The 19459-nt window shown below is 45.8% G+C and overlaps 2 protein-coding genes across 4 annotated transcripts; one reads left to right on the top strand and one right to left on the bottom strand.

Annotated features, from left to right (window-relative positions):
* Positions 1-7581: 7581 nt before the first annotated feature.
* On the top strand, positions 7582-13416 carry LOC123145766 (ATP-dependent DNA helicase Q-like 3). The gene is made up of 20 exons (XM_044565251.1): positions 7582-7754; positions 8190-8346; positions 8552-8659; positions 8786-8793; positions 8892-8975; positions 9237-9377; positions 9484-9518; positions 9664-9747; positions 9850-9938; positions 10230-10382; positions 10477-10573; positions 10808-10811; positions 10898-11047; positions 11124-11216; positions 11300-11365; positions 11439-11566; positions 11705-11796; positions 11906-12036; positions 12248-12357; positions 12458-13416. Exons 2-20 carry the CDS (start codon positions 8196-8198, stop codon positions 13020-13022), a joined length of 2289 nt encoding a protein of 762 aa, XP_044421186.1. The 5' UTR covers positions 7582-7754; positions 8190-8195; the 3' UTR covers positions 13023-13416.
* A 70-nt stretch (positions 13417-13486) lies between these two features.
* Positions 13487-18689, bottom strand: LOC123145767 (uncharacterized). Of its 3 annotated transcripts, none has more exons than XM_044565254.1 (8): positions 18333-18689; positions 17451-17876; positions 16455-16652; positions 15990-16262; positions 15749-15851; positions 14964-15082; positions 14549-14725; positions 13487-14440 (listed from the first exon to the last, which is right to left on the bottom strand). In XM_044565254.1, exons 2-8 carry the CDS (start codon positions 17766-17768, stop codon positions 13652-13654), a joined length of 1977 nt encoding a protein of 658 aa, XP_044421189.1. In that variant the 5' UTR covers positions 17769-17876; positions 18333-18689; the 3' UTR covers positions 13487-13651. The 3 variants fall into 3 exon arrangements, with proteins under 3 accessions (XP_044421189.1, XP_044421187.1, XP_044421188.1); XM_044565252.1 differs by having other exon boundaries at positions 17451-17970; positions 18333-18688; XM_044565253.1 differs by lacking the exon at positions 18333-18689 and adding an exon at positions 17971-18298.
* Positions 18690-19459: the final 770 nt, after the last annotated feature.

Raw genomic sequence — 19459 nt, 5'->3', positions numbered from 1 at the left:
AACCCATGGCCAGGATAGCTGTCGTCGTCCTCTTCTTCTTCATTGTCTTCCATCATAACCCCTCTTTCTCCGTGCTTGGTCCAAACATTATAGTGGGGCATGAAACCGGACTTAAACAGGTGGACGTGAATGGTTCTTGACGTAGAGTAATTGTGATCATTCTTACAGACTAAACATGGACAAGGCATAAAACCATCCGCCCGCTTGTTTGCCTCAGCCGCAAGCAGAAAAGTTTGCACGCCATTAATGAACTCGGGAGAGCATCGGTCATCGTACATCCATTGTCGGCTCATCTTCATTACACAACACCGAAAAGACCAAATTAATACAAGTTCATACATAAAGTTCATACAAGACTTAAATGCAACAAACAAATAACTCTCTAACTAAAGCATTTAAATGCAACAACAAATGCGATCAAGATCGCAACTAAGGTAACAATTGATCCAACAGCATAATGATACCAAGCCTCACTATCAATGGCATATTTTCTAATCTTTCTAATCTTCAAGCGCATTTTCTCCATCTTGATCTTGTGATCATCGACGACATCGGCAACATGCAACTCCAATTCCATCTTCTCCCCCTCAATTCTTTTCAATTTTTCTTTCAAATACTCGTTTTCTCTTTCAACTAAATTTAACCTCTCGACAATAGGGTCGGTTGGAATTTCCGGTTCACAAACCTCCTAGACAAAAATATCTATGTCAACTTGATGGGCATAATTTGTCATAAACACGAAATGCAACAACTAGTTTTAAAAGAGAATATACCACATCCGAATCATAACAAGGACGAGGGCCGACGGGGACGGATATCAAAACCATGGCACTATGTATAACAAACAACGTACGGGTAAGATAATTATACGAGTAACTATATATCCAAATCACACAAACATCAATTTGGTAATGTAAAACATTCATGAACAAGAGGCTCACCACAAGGTGGTGCCGGCGACGGAACGGTGCGGGCGATCGACTGTGGTTACGACGGAGATTTAGAAGGCACTAAGTAAACCACACCTACATATGCAAACTAAGTGTTATTTTTGACCTCAAATTGCATATAAATCAAATACTAGCACATATATTTCCTCCCAAATTACTAAACTCATAAATTAATCACTATACAAAGCATTGCAAAAGCTAATCTAGCAATGAGAGATGAAAGGACAAAGTTGCTAACCTTTGTGATCATTTGAATGGATGGGGGCCTTCAAATCTTGACAAATTTTGGGCAAAATGTGTGATGAGCTCGAGAGGAAGAGGGGAAGAACAGAGAGGAGAGGGGAAAGGGGAAGAACAGAGCGACCTCGGGTGGACGAAGGGTTTATGTAGGAGGACCTTTAGCACCGGTTCGTGCCACGAACCGGTCCTAAAGGTGCTGGAGGGGCCCCGGACTGACAACATCCTGCCACCACTCACTTTAGTACCGGTCCGTGGCACGAACCGGTGCTAAAGGTTAGCCACGAACCGGTACTAATGAGAGCGGCCGGCTAGCCGTTGGAACCGTCACTAATGCACACATTAGTGCCGGCTCAAAATCAAACCGGCACTAATGTGCTTGACATTTGACCCTTTTTCTACTAGTGTGCTATTGCTTTCTCCATGACTTATACATGTTCCTATGACTATGAGATTATGCAACTCCCGATTACCGGAGGAACACTTTGTGTGCTACCAAACGTCACAACGTAACTGGGTGATTATAAAGGTGCTCTACAGGTGTCTCCGATGGTACTTGTTGAGTTGGCATAGATCGAGATTAGGATTTGTCACTCCGATTGTCGGAGAGGTATCTCTGGGCCCTCTCGGTAATGCACATCACTATAAGACTTGCAAGCAATGTAACTAATGAGTTAGTCGCGGGATGATGCATTACGGAACGAGTAAAGAGACTTGCGGGTAACGAGATTGAGCTAGGTATTGAGATACCAACGATCGAATCTCGGGCAAGTAACATACCGATGACAAAGGGAACAACGTATGTTGTTATGCGGTTTAACTGATAAAGATCTTCGTAGAATATGTAGGAACCAATATGAGCATCCAGGTTCCGCTATTGGTTATTGACCGGAGACGTGTCTCGGTCATGTCTACATAGTTCTCGAACCCGTAGGGTCCGCACGCTTAAAGTTCTGTGACGATCGGTATTATGAGTTTTTGTGTTTTGATGTACCGAAGGTAGTTCGGAGTCCCGGATATGATCACGGACATGATGAGGAGTCTCAAAATGGTCGAGACGTAAAGATCGATATATTGGACGACTATGTTCAGACACCGGAAGTGTTTTGGGAGGTTTCGGAGATATACCGGAGTACCGAAGGGTTACCGGAACCCCCCGAGGAGTGTAATGGGCCTATTGAGCCTTAGTGGAGAAGAGGAGGGGAGGCCAGGGCAGGCCGCGCGCCCCCTCCCCCTCTAGTCTGAATTGGACAAGGAGGGGGGTGGCGCCCCCCTTTCATTCCCCTCTCTCTCCTCCTTCCCCCTTCTCCTACTCCTACTAGGAAAGGAGGAGTCCTACTCCTGGTGGGAGTAGGACTCCCCCCTTGGCGCGCCCTCCTCCTTGGCCGGCCGCCTCCCCCCTAGCTCCTTTATATACAGGGGCAGGGGGGCACCCCCAAGACACAACAATTGATCATTGATCTCTTAGCCGTGTGCGGTGCCCCCCTCCACCATAATCCACCTCGGTCATATCGTAGCGGTGCTTAGGCGAAGCCCTGCGTCGGTAACTTCATCAACATCGTCATCACGCCGTCGTGCTGACGAAACTCTCCCTCGAGCTCTACTGGATCGTGAGTTCACGGGACGTCACCGAGCTGAACGTGTGCTGAACACGGAGGTGCCGTACGTTCGGTACTGAGGATCGGTCGATCGTGAAGACGTACGACTACATCAACCGCGTTGTCATAATGCTTCCGCTTTCGGTATACGAGGGTACGTGGACAACACTCTCCCGCTCGTTGCTACGCATCACCATGATCTTGCGTGTGCGTAGGAAAATTTTGAAATTACTACGTTCCCCAACAGTGGCATCCGAGCCAGGTTTATGCGTAGATGTTATATGCACGAGTAGAACACAAGTGAGTTGTGGGCGATACAAGTCACACTGCTTACTAGCATGTCATACTTTGGTTCGGCGGTATTGTTGGATGAAGCGGCCCGGACCGACATTACGCGTACGCTTACGCGAGACTGGTTCTACCGACGTGCTTTGCACACAGGTGGCTGGCGGGTGTCTGTTTCTCCAACTTTGGTTGAACCGAGTGTGGCTACGCCCGGTCCTTGTGAAGGTTAAAACAGCACTAACTTGACGAAATATCGTTGTGGTTTTGATGCGTAGGTAAGAACGGTTCTTGCTCAGCCCGTAGCAGCCACGTAAAACTTGCAACAACAAAGTAGAGGACGTCTAACTTGTTTTTGCAGGGCATGCTGTGATGTGATATGGTCAAGACATGATGCTAAATTTTATTGTATGAGATGATCATATTTTGTAACAGAGTTATCGGCAACTGGCAGGAGCCATATGGTTGTCGCTTTATTGTATGCAATGCAATCGCCCAGTAATTGTTTTTACTTTATCACTAAGCGGTAGCGATAGTCGTAGAAACAATAGTTGGCGAGACGACAACGATGCTACGATGAAGATCAAGGTGTCGCACCGGTGACGATGGTGATCATGACGGTGCTTTGGAGATGGAGATCAAAGGCACAAGATGATGATGGCCATAACATATCACTTATATTGATTGCATGTGATGCTTATCTTTTATGCATCTTATTCTGCTTTGTTTGACGGTAGCATTATAAGATGATCTCTCACTAAATATCAAGGTATAAGTGTTCTCCCTGAGTATGCACCGTTGCGAAAGTTCGTCGTGCCGAGACACCACATGATGATCGGGTGTGATAAGCTCTACATTCAAATACAATGGGTGTAAGCCAGTTTTGCACACGCAGAATACTCGGGTTAAACTTGACGAGCCTAGCATATGCAGATATGGCCTCGGAACACTGAGACCGAAAGGTCGAGCGTGAATCATATAGTAGATATGATCAACATAGTGATGTTCACCATTGAAAACTACTCCATCTCACGTGATGATCGGACATGGTTTAGTTGATATGGATCACGTGATCACTTAGACGATTAGAGGGATGTCTATCTAAGTGGGAGTTCTTAAGTAATATGATTAATTGAACTTTAATTTATCATGAACTTAGTACCTGATAGTATTTTGCTTGTCTATGTTGTCGTAGATAGATGGCTCGTGTTGTTGTTCCGTTGAATTTTAATGCGTTCCTTGAGAAAGCAAAGTTGAAAGATGATGGTAGCAATTACACGGACTGGGTCCGTAACTTGAGGATTATCCTCATTGCTGCACAGAAGAATTACGTCCTGGAAGCACCGCTGGGTGCCAGGCCTGCTGCAGATGCAACTGACGACGTTAAGAACGTCTGGCAGAGCAAAGCTAATGACTACTCGATAGTTCAGTGTGCCATGCTTTACGGCTTAGAACCGGGACTTCAACGATGTTTTGAAAGCCATGGAGCATATGAGATGTTCCAGGAGTTGAAGTTGATATTTCAAGCAAATGCCCGGATTGAGAGATATGAAGTCTCCAATAAGTTCTACAGCTGCAAGATGGAGGAGAATAGTTCTGTCAGTGAACATATACTCAAAATGTCTGGGTATAACAATCACTTGATTCAACTGGGAGTTAATCTTCCGGATGATAGTGTCATTGACAGAATTCTTCAATCACTGCCACCAAGCTACAAGAGCTTCGTGATGAACTATAATATGCAAGGGATGGATAAGACAATTCCCGAGCTCTTCGCAATGCTAAAAGATGCGGAGGTAGAAATCAAGAAGGAGCATCAAGTGTTGATGGTCCACAAGACCACCAGTTTCAAGAAAAGGGTAAAGGGAAGAAGAAGGGGAACTTCAAGAAGAACGGCAAACAAGTTGTTGCTCAAGAGAAGAAACCTAAGTCTGGACCTAAGCCTGAGACTGAGTGCTTCTACAGTATAATAAACATTTATCATGATATAAGAAAATATAAATAACAACTTTATTATTGACTCTAGGGCATATTTCCTTCAGAGCTCCTCCAAAAACTCGAGCGAACGCGAGTGGTCGATAGGGCCGTAGACTACGAGCACCACCCACTCCCGTAGTGACGCCCTATGCCTAACGTGGGCAGAGATCAAAAAGGTGCCTGTCTCCCAGGACAACACCTCGAAGCATGAAATGCTAAGGTCTAGAAGCATGCCACCCGAGTGCCCGCGGGCCGGGGTCGAATGCCACGCAAATCGCTCCAGGGGGTCGATCGCAAGCAGCTCGTGGTGACGGAATTCGGCCTTAATGGTTTCCTGGATGCCTACCATGTCAATGCCCTCACTGCGCATGTATTCCTTAAGCTGGGTCCGCCTCCCAGCGTGGCCGAAGCCTCAGATGTTCCAATAAAGGAACCGCATTTAGATAATGCGATTGTTGAGACGGATCCCTTGCGAGGTCACCGCTTTAGCCACGCGCCTCGTCTTTGGCTGCAAACGAGGGAGGGAGGCGGCAACAGCCCCTGCTGCTACCTCTCCCTGATTGGGCTACGCAGCCATGGTCGAGGGTGCCCCCGCATCCCCAACTGGCATGGCCGCGCGCGCAGCTGCAGCTTGAGCTAAAGCTGCATGCGCCAGTTCTTTCGAACGGACAAGGGAAATCAACTCACGAGCCTCGCATTCATTCACCAAATCAACCCCACTATCCCCCAAGATCTGCCCCAGGTGCTCGTCTGAGAAGGAATCTAGAATCGTAAAGTGAGAAGGGGGGCTGTTACCTTCGATCTTCTTCTCTGCCTGCAGGAGTTGAGCGTGTTGGAGAGACGGCAGGTTGCCCTTGGTGCCCTTGGGGCGGCCGCTAGTGCGCACCGGAGTCAGAGCCGCAGCCACTGCCTCGGAGCCCCTGGCCTTGGAAATCGGTAACGCCACGGCCTCCGCCAGCAAGTCTGCGACAGGTCCAGCAGGGGAAACCGCGGGGGCGCCCCTAGCCGTAGCGTTCGGAGATGCTAGCGCCATGACCGCCTGCTTCGGAGTGGCCGGGGCGCACAGGTTCTCCATTGGCAGGATCGACGCAGCAACCTTGCGCCCCGCCATCTTCTTCGCCGCACCGAGCCGCTCTTGCTCACACCGCCGGAGTAGTAGGCCTTCGCCGCGCACTTCCATACCTCCTCTTTTTCTTCACCGCCTCACTTGTTGTCAGCCAGGCAGCCAGCCGCCCGACGGCGCCGACTGTGCTTGAGCTCCGCGCGGCCTAGTCGTCGTTCCAGCGTAGCACAATGCACGGCTTCTCCGTCGGTGCCATCTGTGTCGGTGGAGCCCTCCCTGCTAGATCCATCCCAGTCCTGCCCGACATGTTCGGAAACAAAACTTTTGTTGCAAATAGTCAAAGGTGTTTCTGAAAAAAAAACTCTTGTTGCAAAGAGAGATAATACGGCAGAGATGGTTTGCAACGCCGTCAATATTTCTGAAACGGAAACTCTTGTTGCAATAGTCATCGATGTGTTTCTAAAACAAAGCTCTTGTTGCAATTGTCATCGTTGTTTCTGAAACAATACTCTTGTTGTAAAGAGGGATTGTACACTGAGCAACCTAGATCGGACAGCTTGCGAGGCGGTGGATCTTTAAAAAAAATTCACCGGCCGACGGGTAGCACATCCCATAAAATATTTGTAAATAGCACATGTATTACCATGACAAAAAAGGAAATGCCAAGGGCGATGCTACGCGTCCGCCGGCGGATAAAGTTAAAAGATCGGCCGCCTCCCTTACCGTTGAATGAAGCTGCGGATGGCCGCGTGATCTACCCACGTGATCCGTCATCTTTGCAACAAATGTGCTGCTGCAGTATTTTCCGAATAGAGGTCTAGTTGCAGAAATTATTCGCAACAAAGGCCATGTTGCAGAAATTTTTTAAACTATCATTTCCTCTTAACATATTGCAACAAGAGCCCTTTTTGCAACAAGTCTTGTTGCAGAAACATGATGTTGCTGAAGACAAAAATAATTGCGGATCCCACTCCACACCGTCCAGCAGCAACATTAGATGCACGTGACGTCCAGGATGACCGGGGGCCGGAGGCTGCCAAGGCAATGCGGCGTCGATCTCGCTGGAGCGGCGTAGATCCGGCGGGAGGCGGCTCGGACGAGGTCACCGCGCGGCCGTGGAGAAGTGACCAACGACCGAGGAGATGGAGTATGAGAGTGGTTCAGGCCCGTCGATGGAGGAGAGACGGGAGTGCCGATGAAGGAGGAGAGCATGCTCGCCCACGCCGGCACCACCGTGTCTAGTAGCGCGCGTGCCTAGAGGTCGTGGGATCCAGATCTTGCAACAAGCTAGTTGTTGCGGGGCGAAAATTGCAACAATGGTCCTGTTGCAAAGCTAAACTGTGAAAAAAGATAAAGCCAACTGATTAAAAAACCATCCGAACGGTCATAAACACAGTAGATGCGGGCAGAAAGATCGGTCGGCTGAACAGAAAGAGTTTCCCAAATGCCAACCCTTTGAGCGAACGTTGTTGCGTTCCATTTGCTCAAGGTGGGGACGGCGTGCAGGCGCAGGGGGAGAGAAGCCGTCTGCGGCCTGTCGCTCTGTGCCCCCAGGCCCCAGGCACAGAGGTCGTCAGGTGGGACGACGCCACGCCGCCGCTCGCTTCCCGCGCCGGCGCCACCCCCTCGCCTCGGCTCCAACCGCAGGTACAGCTCCCGCCCCGCCATCTCCTCCGCCCCCAGTCCCCGAGCCCTAGAACCCCCCTTCCGGTCGCACTTGGGCAACTGTCTGCGTCGCTCAGTGGTTCCTTCCCCGTTCATATCGGTTCCGATTTCATTGGTATCTCGATTGGGTCGGCAATGGCGCACCGCGGGCTGGTTGATTAGGAGGGCCAGGGAAGGGTGCTGCCGGCCTTAGTTTCGCCTGATCTACTTTTCAGTCAATCGGAAGAACGAGCCCTGGGTTTGATGTACAATGGGAGGAATCTGCAAACGAATTTGCCATGACTAACTAATTTGTCGTTTGTGTTGTACCAAAGGGCGTTTAAACACAGTGTGCTACAACAGTTAAAATGCTCCAAATGATCAGGCCACATTCATGAATCCTCTGATACTGATAGTCTGACGCTTTGGGTGGTACAGCTGAAAATGAAGAAGGCGCTTCCCCTAAAGGGCGGGTCGGCAGGCTCGAAGCATGGGATGAAGTCTCCCAAGGAGCTGGAGAGCGTCTTGAAGCAGTATTTTGGGTACTCGGAGTTCCGAGGGAGGCAGCTAGAGGCCATTGAGGCTGTTCTTTCAGGTCCTCACTCTGCCCCTGTTTCCAGATTCGTGTTCTGTTTTCGTGTTTAACCCCCTGAATATCAATGTGATTAGTACTCCCTCCGCAAACTAATATAAGAGCGTTTAGATCACTACTTTAGTGATCTAAGCACTCTTATATTAGTTTACAGAGGGAGTACTTCAAATTTGTACTTTGTTTAATCTGCCAAACAACAATTTTGCAGGAAGGGATTGCTTCTGTTTGATGCCAACTGGAGGTGGCAAGTCAATGTGCTACCAGATCCCTGCTCTAGTGAAGACAGGCGTTGTTCTTGTTATCTCACCCTTGATAGGTGAATTGACCCGTCATGTTTGCATACTTTCAGAAAATCTACTAGTACTTGAAAGAGTGCATGTACATACATTTTGATTTATACTAACAGTTTCTTGATTTCTTGTATGTAAAATCTGCTGATCAGCGCTAATGGTAAGTTTTACTATCCCCCCTTCTACCTTTCCTCTGTTATTATCCTTAAATCTTGGGATAGCTTTGAACATCATTTCGTCTGCATATTGAATTTACAGGAGAATCAGGTTAGCAGCTTGAAAAGTAAAGGAATTCCAGCTGAATTTCTCTCTTCCACACAAACAACTGCTAACAAAAACAAGGTAAGGGTCTTCAATTACACACTGCAACGTAAGGCTCTCGTGAGACATGCTCGGTTATTGCATTATTTATGGAGTTCCTTTTAGCTGTCCCAGTTGACATTTTGACTCTGTATATTCATACGGTAGCCAAGTTGGTGCACAAAATTATGTCATGTCGTATTAATTCCCTGAGAATTGGAATTCATGAACTAGATCATGGTGTCTAGGATCTACTTCCTTTTGACTTTTAAGTTTTATTAAACATGTATGTTCTTTCTTCAGATACATGAAGATCTCGATTCTGGCAATCCTTCTTTAAAATTGTTGTATGTCACTCCTGAGTTAGTTGCAACATCTGGCTTCAAGGCAAAGTTAACAAAGCTCCACAACAGGGGTCTTCTTGGTCTTGTTGCTATTGATGAGGTCTAAACTAAGTAACACCTTTGCTCTTTTGGTAACATCCTGTTGTTCTTCGGTCACTTGTAAAGAACACCTGGTGCTTATTTGCCAATTTTCTCCCTCTCCACAGGCTCATTGTATTTCAACTTGGGGCCATGATTTCAGGTACGCATTGGTTTCAGTGTTTGGTCTGAATATTGCCTTTACTCCGTTGGCAGTTCTCAATTTTCATAGTTTCATTGGTAAAATGAGTTGCAGCATTCCTCCTTTTCATGGGCTAGCTAATCTGCCGTGTTTCAATGAAATGCAGACCTAGCTACCGCAAGATTTCATCATTGAGGAAGCAGTTCCCAGATATCCCGATATTGGCTTTGACTGCAACTGCTGTCCCAAAGTAACACGTTACCCTTAGTTCAGTTCACCTAATGTGTATTCTCTTTTGATCATTATATTTAGTCTGGTCTCATTTGTTCGGGTTTCATTATTTTTGCACCAGAGTCCAGAAAGATGTGATATCATCATTGTCCTTGCAAAACCCAGTCATTCTTAAAGCTTCCTTTAATCGACCTAATATCTTCTATGAAGGTATTATTCTCGACTTCCTTGATCATTTTAAAGACTAGGGCCTCTGTTTTCCTAGGAATCTCCACTGTTCTTTGCCTTTTCACTTCCTAAGGTCTTTCTTTTGCCCTTTTGCTTGAAATTGTGATTGTCTTGCTTCAGGACTATTTATGTTCTTTAGTTTCTGTGTTACCAGAGGCCAGAATGTATGGCTGTTGTTGTTCATTTACTGCTAAAATCTGTTGTACCTATCTTTTTTGCCCCTACATTCTACTCTATGACGTGTTGACTGTGAATCATGAACTTATCTTGCAGTTCGTTACAAGGATCTTCTTGATGATGTTTATTCTGATATATCGAATTTACTGAAGTCCAGCGGAAATGTTTGCTCAATCATATATTGCCTTGAACGTGCTGCCTGTGATGATCTGACTATGCATTTGTCACAGCTGGGCATCTCTTCTGCTGGTACGTTAATCTGAAGGAAAAAAATGATAAGCCCAAGCCCCTATTAAGACTGCTGTGCAGATATACTAATGATTTTATTTTTGCTCCTTGTCAGCTTATCATGCTGGCCTGAATAGTAAAGTGCGAACTACCGTTCTTGATGACTGGCTTTCATCAAGGACTCAAGTTGTTGTTGCAACTGTAGCATTTGGGTATATAGCTTCTTTCTGCATCTTTGCAAACATCGTTTCTGTCTTACGACCTGATTCCATGTCCACGAGTTGTAGAGTACAGCTTCATCCGACTTAGTTACCTACATACCTTCCAACTTGTAGTATATACTTTATTTTTGCTACACCAATATTAGACTCATACTCTGTTTTCTTGTGTATTGCATTTTTCGATATGGGGCTCGTCCGAATTTTAATGTGTATGCTGCTCCACAGAATGGTATGTAATACTCTAATTGCATTGTGTTTCGTGACGCTTTCTGCAGAGGTGCTTTGTTTATATATTGGAGCTATTCATCTTTTCAGGGTATTGATAGACAAGATGTCCGCATCGTGTGCCATTTCAACTTGCCTAAGTCAATGGAATCTTTCTACCAGGAGTCCGGACGTGCTGGTCGTGACCAACAGCCTTCCAGGAGTGTTTTGTATTATGGGTTAGAGGACCGAAGGAGAATGGTAATAAGCGTACATTATACACAGATGATTTTCCATTTTTTTTAAAGGCAAAACTGAGGCTTCTCTGGTTTAACAGGAATTTATTTTGAGAAACAGCAGCAGTAGAAAACAACAGCCATCTTCTTCTTCAACTGAGCTTTCAGAGAAGACCCTAGCCGACTTTAGTCAGGTAACTACCAAACATCGCAATGCATTGGTATAGTAGAACATGCAGTATATTTCATTCTATTATATTTGCCTCTCCTGACACAGATAGTTGATTATTGTGAGAGTTCTAGCTGCCGACGAAAAAAGATTATTGAGAGTTTTGGAGAAAAGGTATGGCATTGACTCCAAACATGTTACTGTTTTCTGCTTTGTGTTATTGCATGTTAATATTTGAACTGGATAGGTACAACCAACTTTATGCCAACGCACATGCGATGCTTGCAAGCACCCAAATCAAGTGTCCTCACATTTGGAGGACCTTCGGCGTGTGCCCAACTGTCGCTTTAACAAGATATCTCCAGTCTTCCAAACGTATGCGGTGTTCGCTGTGCTGCAAGTCTTGGTTTTGCTTTTATAATGTTAATTATGAGATATTGACTGTACATGCTCTATGTTTTTGTATTAACTTGCACCATCTTGGTCTAGTAAAACTCCTCATTCGTGTGACAGCTCATCAGTTGACCCAAAACACTTTAACACGGAATTTTGGAATCGTGAAGATGACGTAAGCATATCAGATGAAGATATATCAGATTCTGATGGTAGAATGAACAATCACTTTCCTTTCCTCTTTGTGTTTATAAGACTGCTCAAAGTCATACTTGCATATAGTGAAAAGCAGTAACATCTGCTGGGAATAATGAATCACAGATGAGGAAGAGGCACTGAGCAATATCACCATTTCAAAGCTTCCATCAAAAGGAGGGTTCGAAGCAAGACTCGAGGCCTTGGAGCGTGCTGAAAATGCTTACAATCAAGCCAAAGGTCAAACTAAACCGCAGGTGATTCAGATGCCGCGTTTCTGTGATAGTACTTCATAAATGTTTGAGGATTGGATAGAACTGTTTTCTATTTATAGAAGTTGTGCTTGATCAAAAATTATATGGTGTTCTCTGTGCAGCAAGTCTTGGTTTCGTTCCTATAGAAGTTTTCTCTTTATAAATGTATAATAGCTAATCTGCAAGACTGAAACTTCAACTGGTGATGTAATAGGGTGGCAACCTTGTTGACAAGAAGAGCATATCTCAGACTCTAAGAGATGCAAGCAGGAAAAGATTGTCAGGTGCGCTTGGACAAGCAAAGCTCCGTCTTGGGGATCTGCGGTAAGTCTGCCCCGCTCTGTCATGATTTTGTTGCACTATAACATGTCTAATTATTACGCATCTTTTTTTCCATCACTCATTACATTGTGCACACTTTCAGGTTTGCTGAAGAGGCTTCTGCTACACACCTTGAAACAGAGTGCTTCAAGAAGTATCAGAAAGTGGGAAAGACGTTCTACAACTCCCAGATAGCTGCCACGGTTCGGTGGCTGTCGTCTTCAACTTCTGACCAAATCCACGGCCGACTCGAAGCCCTTACCAACCAGACTACAGAAGCTGGTGCAGCCACCAGCTCTCCTTGCATCATTTCTGATGCTTTGGGTAAAGCGGAAAAGCCAGCAGAAGCTACTGTAAGCTATGAGCTCGCGAAAACCGAGCCTTCTGATGAGTTTGCGAAGACCATGGCTTCAACTGAAAACATGGAGCCTTCCAAGATGTCACCACCTGAGAAATCCGTAGGCGAAGAAGCGAGAAGAGATGGCGCGATCGGTACCATGGACCTTCCCAAGATACCATCATTCAGAGAATTCATGAGCCAGAAGGGAAGGGATCGTGCAACCAGTTCTTCTAGGGCAGAGAGCCAGCCTCGCGGCATTCCTAGAAAGGCTGGCCCTGTGATCAGCAAGGAAGGAACGACAGGAACATCAAAGAAGATGAAACTATGAGGGACTACTTCTCTGTTTTACATGTTGACTTCCTCCCAAAATTTCACAGTAGGAATGTGACTAGATTTTTTGCTGATACAGTAATCAAACACTTAGTGCTGCTTCTCAATGAAAGATATCCTCTCTTAAAAGGAGAAGCTGAGAATCAAACTTTCACAGTAGGAATGTGACTAGAATTTTTGATTACAGTAATCAAACACTGCTGCTTCTCAGTGAGGCCTTGTTCGGTTAAGCCACTCCCTAAGTGGATTGGAGTGGAATGGAGGGGATTTGGGGAGAATTTGAACTAGATGAGATTTAATCCCTGTCAGTCCCTCTCATTTGTCATGGAACCGAACAAGACCTAAAAGATTTCCTCTAATAAGAGGAAAACATGAGAATATTTTGCAACTAATGCCTTATGTATCTCAGTGAAAGAGGAGAACGTGAGAACCTGTGAGAAGAGTTGACAGATATCATATCTCTGAGAAAAGTTGTGACAAGCGTTGTTATATAGTTCCAGTAATGTTAGGTACACTTTATGGAACTAACACCCTATGTATGTCATCAGCTTTTACAACAGTTGAAGCTAACTGTGAGTATCTGGTTTGGACCAGCAAGCTGTATTGTATTGCTGTCAGGGCTACCACCTACAGAGCCAGGTCTTTCTCAAGCTCCGCAACCAACTGCTCGATGTTTCTTCTGTACATCGGCATGTAATGATCGTTGATCATCATCTTAGACAGCCTCAGCTTGCCATACAGAGATCTTGGCGTCAAGAAGATCCCTATGCTTGTCTCCGACTCCCCGGCAGCATCAACTTGGTGAAGGTCTGGCTCTTCATCCTCATGTTCGCTGGTCTCGTCGTCGTCTATGGCTGCTTCTCTTGTGGATGTTATTACGTGCATGATTTTCCCGGGTGGGTAGAATCTGTGGACCTCCTTCTCGTTGGGTTCACTGAGGACATCTTGAGCTCTGCCGCCAACTTCCTCGGCAATGTTACTTTCAGTCATCTCTTCCACTATGTCGTTCTCCCCTTCCCTTTTCCGGTACAGCTCGTTTTCGAGTTGTTGCCACAGCTCTACTTCGGTGATCCTGTCCTCATCCACGTGATGATCGATGATGTCTTCACCGTCACTATCTACCTTGTCATCCAAGGTACCAACAGCATCGGATGCCGAGATGGTGCTCTGGACCTCTTCTGATGCAGCATACTGCGTGGTTTCAGATGTAACTATCTCTGTGGTTTCCATCGTGGTCTCCGTCAATAGTGAAGTGGATTCAGAGCCACCATTGGTAGTGGAAGTTGTTATTTCTTCTGATGTGACAATTGAGGTAGTATTCCGTCGCCTTGGCCCAATACAAGCCCATGAGGATAGTTGTAGCCCCGGTCTTGTCCACGCTGCTTGTGCTACACTGCGAGCTCTCCTCATTACAACCTGAACACACATTGCCAACATTGCTAGTTATGGATAATGCCAATGGATTTATGAATAACAATCAAAGCTGTGTTAAGGGGGTCAAACAAAAGATGGAAGGTACAAAACCTGTGTCCCATTAGATACAGGTCTTAGGATGGCACCAGCACCAGCTACTCTAGCTTTAGCATTTGCTATAGAAGGAAGTCGCGATCCCAAGGCAGATGCAGATCGATAGAAAGTGCTCAGGATTCTAGTTTGCTCAATTTGGTGACGGAGATCATTCAGCCAAGCAGATGCCGTCACCTGTTGCACATGAAACTTAATTTCAATACAAGAACCTATAATATAAAGTACTTATACTAATATATTGCTAATTTTTTATACTATCATCAGCTGCACTGCTATCATGTGCTGTGTCCTTGTTTCCACAGATAAACCCGCTACCAGTTATAAAGATCTTACTGGTGCAAATAAGTTAAATACGTATTGAATTAACAGTTATGGCATTACTAACAAGAAGAAAGGGTAAATAAAAGGGTACCTCTGAACGAAGATCGTCTACTGCCGCCGCCGAAAATGTTGGCACCAAATCAGCTCCATTGATGACTGTAGTGATAAAATGTACTCCTGACTCAGCCAGCTCCCATGTCATACAAGCAGCTGCAAAATAGAACATCCCACAAGGGCTAAATCACAACTATATTCTAAGGGCAAGAATTGCAATCTTGTGAAAGGACTGGAGAAGTGGTCGACTTTTTGTTAGGGATAAGGAGAAATATAAGCGATGTTCTTAGATCCGAATATCCAAGTCTGCACCAGGTATTTATATCGGAGAGGCCTGAGATCTAGGAGAGAGTATTTCTGGGAGAGCATCACTTATTTAAGCGATGGTTCGTACATAAGCTGGGGGAGAACTCAATTCTCAGACAAATACGGTGTACCTGAGATACTAGTCTGACAGTACCATTTACCTGAGATACCAGTCTGACAGTACCATTTTTAGGATAGCTTGAAATCATGGCAGTTCCTATTTTATGATCCGCAAATTAATTTTGTCAACATCATATTTCCATCTAAAAGGTCGAGGAGTGGTACCACAGGTACTTAGAAGATAGTGCATTGGGTATTTCTGTTGCCACAAAATATTTGGATGCTCATTTAATCCATGACCTAATCGATGGAGTAAAAAAGGACCTAATAGTAGAAGATTACAAGTACACTGGAGAACCCAAAGTAATGCTTGACCAACGAAATGCTCGACCAATGAAACAAAAAAGGATGCACATGATCTGATCTTCAGACAGAAAAACATCATAACGTGCGAACCTGGAGCAAATGACACGCAAGTAGCAGAGGCAAACTCCTGCTGTTCCCTCAGGACATATGTCAAGAGAGCTGCTGTACCACCTCCAAGTGAATGTCCAACAACCTAACAAATATTTGCCAGAGACACCATCAATTAAAATGCTCCAAGAACCATATAAAATAACACAACACTACTAGCAAAGAATATAGGGAAAAGGCGGTACAAAACAAAAATACTGTAAACTGTACACTTGTGCCGTACCTTTATTTTATAGTCTGGATACAAATGTAATGCTTCTGTGAGACAAGGAGTTGCAAGCTTTGCAATCCATCTAGCCGCTGCGACCATCCCAAAATGTGCATACCCCAAAACTAGATCACTAACACCACCTTCTTTGACTATTGTATGGTGGAATGGAACCACAGCACCTGTAGCAGCTGTCAGGGTATCCCTGATACTGTGGGTGCCTCTAATTAGTAGAAGTATACATTGTCTGTCTCTATCAAGTAAAATGGTGAAAGCTGGCTTCAAAATCTGCAAGTATCCCGACAAAAATCCTGAATCAGTCAACAGTAAACAGTTCTTCTTGTGAATAACTACAGGATTATGAAAAATAAAAAGGATACTCCCTCTGTAAATAAATATAAGACGTTTTAGGTTACTAATTAGTGACCTAAAACGTCTTACAGTTCTTTACACAGGGGGTACAATATAGATTTCACTTACTCCTGCTTTAGGTTCTTGCATAAGAACATCCTCTGTGGAGTAGCCAGTAGCTTCCAAAAATAACGGGAATGGCTTTTTGGAAAAATGCCAACACAGTGTCAACAAATTCAAAAGATACTTCAAGTCCGTAACTACCGAAGCTCCTTTGAGCTCCACACTATCATCTCCAGCATATATGCTTGCTACAGATAAGTTTCCCTGAAACACACATGCCACAACTCACCTGTCAGGAACTTTGTTCAAGTCATTAACAGTTCAAAGTACTTGTCCTATGATTCTGGCCTATGAGTTTATCTGTTAAGAAGTGCAGAACTTGCCCAACTTTAGCATAGATAGCATTGTAGGCAGTAATCTATTGGGAAAACGGGGAAATGCTAAATGTGATAATCTAAATGAATGGTTCACTTAACAGATACTCACTCCGTCCCATACTATAAGATGTTATTACAGTCAATATAGGAGTATATTGGCTGTAATACCATCTTATATAATGGGACAGAGGGAGTACCTTATACAGTTTGTATGTACTAGAAATAATGAAGATCGTTCATGCAGTTTCATCAGGTATATTGTAGACAATCAAATATTGATAAACAATTATATAAATGAATCTGAGAGCTGTTTAGGTCATCAAAACAACTATATGGTAAGACTAAGACAACCTTTGATAGATAAAATAAGAAAAGAAGCGATAAGAACAGATGATAGATGTTAAGGAGTGTGATGCCTATGTTTTCAAGATTGTTTCAATTCCTACATGGCAATGTTTATGATTTGAAACACTCCCTATCGGCTTCCAACAGTTCAAGTATCATAGTTAAGAAAGAGCAACAGATCACATCAGCAACAAAGTACTCCCTCCGTTCCAAAATACTTGACTTCCATTTATCCAAAAATGGATGTACCTATATACTAAAACATGTCTAGATACATCTATATTTTGACAAAGGAAAGGCAAGTATTGTGGAACGGAGGGAGTATGAGTGAGCGACCAACCTGTCTCTTGAGGAGGAAGCTGATTCCGAAGGCGAGGTCCCCGATGGGCCACTTCCCAAGGGTCTCAGAGTACGTGAAGCGCAGCGTCTCTGACAGGGTCGAGATGGTCTCCAGCCACGTGGCTGGGGCACGCACATCCCTCCGCGACACCCGGCTCATGCTATGGGACTCCAGCGCGCCGCCCGCCGCCGCGTCCCTGCCACTCTCGCCGTCCGAGTCCCCTTCCCTGTCCAGCTTCTCCGTGTGCAGGCGGCGGTTGAGCGTGTAGTAGAGCAGCGCGGCGGCGCCGGCAGCCGTCGCCATTGTGGCCGTTGCCATCGCACCGGGGCGCGCTTATAAACCCCACGCCGCTAGCTAGCGGGGGGAGGCCTGGCAAGAAGCTGCCTTGGCTCCAATGGGGCAGTGACGAACCAAGTTACTGACCAACTGCGCAGCCAGACGGCAACCTGGGTTAATTTAATCTCTGGCGATGATGATCCTCCCACTGTAGATGCGATCTTGGGGCGGGACAGGGTCAAACCTGGTACCAGAAACAGAGGAAGATCCGAGTTTTTATTTGCAGTTGCAGCGGGGGGGCCGTCGATCCGGCACCGCAGGGAATCAACCAGACAACAACAACAACAACGAAAGAGAAATCCTAGTTATCCGCAGCCCTATAACAGCGGCAGCCGCCGATAGAGAAGGGCAGCAGTATGTATATATAATATAATCCGCAAAAAAACAGACACTACCGTATCGTATCATCCGGAACCTATCCATCGGCAAAACTCAGAGCACCGAAACCTACCCAAGATTCCGCCCCCAAATAAAAAACGGACAGCACGGCCGCCCTGGCCCGGGGCCGGGGGAGCGCAGCGGAGCAGAATCGACGGGGATTTTTACCTGGAGCGGAGCAATGCGCCGCGGCCCGGGCGAGGCGAGGCGGGCGGCTCGATTGATCGGGACTGGAGCGGGAGCTGGATTCGGGCGGGGCTGGCTAGGGTTTTGGGAGGGGAAGGGAGGGGGCCGGATTCGCTGCGGCAGCGGCGGAGTCGGGGAGGGGGAGGGAGGGATTGCTGTTGGGTTTCGCTTTCTCCGGGGAGGCGGTTGCTGGGTGCCGCTGGGGAGGGTGGGCGAGTGCTTTGGTGGCTGGCTTTGGCTTTGCCGTTGCGGTGGGGGTGGGGCAAGGAAGGAGAAAGAGGAGGACGACGACTCGGCAGCCACTGAGACTTGCAGCCGCGGCTTTGCTTGCTTCCTTCCTTCCTTCGCGGCTAAGCGGCGCGTACTGTACTAGTACTGGTTATCCAGAACCAGAAGTGGAAACCTTCCGGCTCGGTTCGGCGTCGCGCAGAAATACTCCCTCCGTTCCTAAATATATTTAGTCTTTGAAGGGATTTTATTATGGACCACATACCGAGCAAAATTTTGATACTTTTCCGTCTCCACCGTCTCGTTCAGGTTAGATTCAAAGAAATTTCAGAGGATTTTTCTAAATCCGTTTTTTCTTTAACATCAGTACACACACAAGCGCTCACATACATGCGCATAAACTCACCCCTATGAACGCACACACGCACATCCTATCCCTATGAGCACCTCCGAAAAACTGAGCCGGCATATCATCTTGAGATTTACGAAGTCACCGTAGGCGCTTCGTCGTCGACGGAAACGTCTCCTCCCACTCAATGCGCATCGCCGGAAATCCTGAAATAAATGCAAGCACCGGGATTTGAGCCCTAGTGGGCTGGGGATACCATTGTCCCTCTAACCATCCGACTACAAGTTGGTTCGCTCTACATCGGTTGTTTGATTCATAGGTCTTTTTCTCTAAGGAATCATTTTCTTTTTGCGGATGATTTTTTCTAAGGAATCATTTTCTTTCTGCGGCTGATTTTTTCTAAGAAATCACATGTACTACTACATTTCACAGAAAATCTAGCATTCACTTCAATCTCTTTTCTTACAACTTCTTTGTTTTCTTTTCATGGCATCCAACATTCTACGCTAATCCTATAGGGTTCAAGTGGGCA

Source organism: Triticum aestivum, chromosome 6D (assembly GCF_018294505.1).
Source record: "Triticum aestivum cultivar Chinese Spring chromosome 6D, IWGSC CS RefSeq v2.1, whole genome shotgun sequence".
Lineage (NCBI taxonomy): Eukaryota > Viridiplantae > Streptophyta > Magnoliopsida > Poales > Poaceae > Triticum > Triticum aestivum.
Note: the sequence above shows the minus strand (reverse complement) of the source record. Positions and strands in the feature narration are given on the sequence as shown.

What these genes read in the sequence shown, in the direction of transcription:
- LOC123145766 (XM_044565251.1), top strand. Translation starts at nt 8,196, where the DNA reads ATGAAGAAGGCGCTTCCCCTAAAGGGCGGGTCGGCAGGCTCGAAGCAT. An exon ending in ACTGCAACTGCTGTCCCAAA is followed by an intron (nt 9,748 to 9,849) that starts GTAACACGTTAC and finishes TTTTTGCACCAG; the next exon opens with AGTCCAGAAAGATGTGATAT. An exon ending in CCCTAGCCGACTTTAGTCAG is followed by an intron (nt 11,217 to 11,299) that starts GTAACTACCAAA and finishes CTCCTGACACAG; the next exon opens with ATAGTTGATTATTGTGAGAG.
- LOC123145767 (XM_044565254.1), bottom strand. Translation starts at nt 17,768, where the DNA reads ATGGCAACGGCCACAATGGCGACGGCTGCCGGCGCCGCCGCGCTGCTC. An exon ending in TGCAAGAACCTAAAGCAGGA is followed by an intron (nt 16,263 to 16,454) that starts GTAAGTGAAATC and finishes GGATACTTGCAG; the next exon opens with ATTTTGAAGCCAGCTTTCAC. An exon ending in TAGACGATCTTCGTTCAGAG is followed by an intron (nt 14,726 to 14,963) that starts GTACCCTTTTAT and finishes CATGTGCAACAG; the next exon opens with GTGACGGCATCTGCTTGGCT.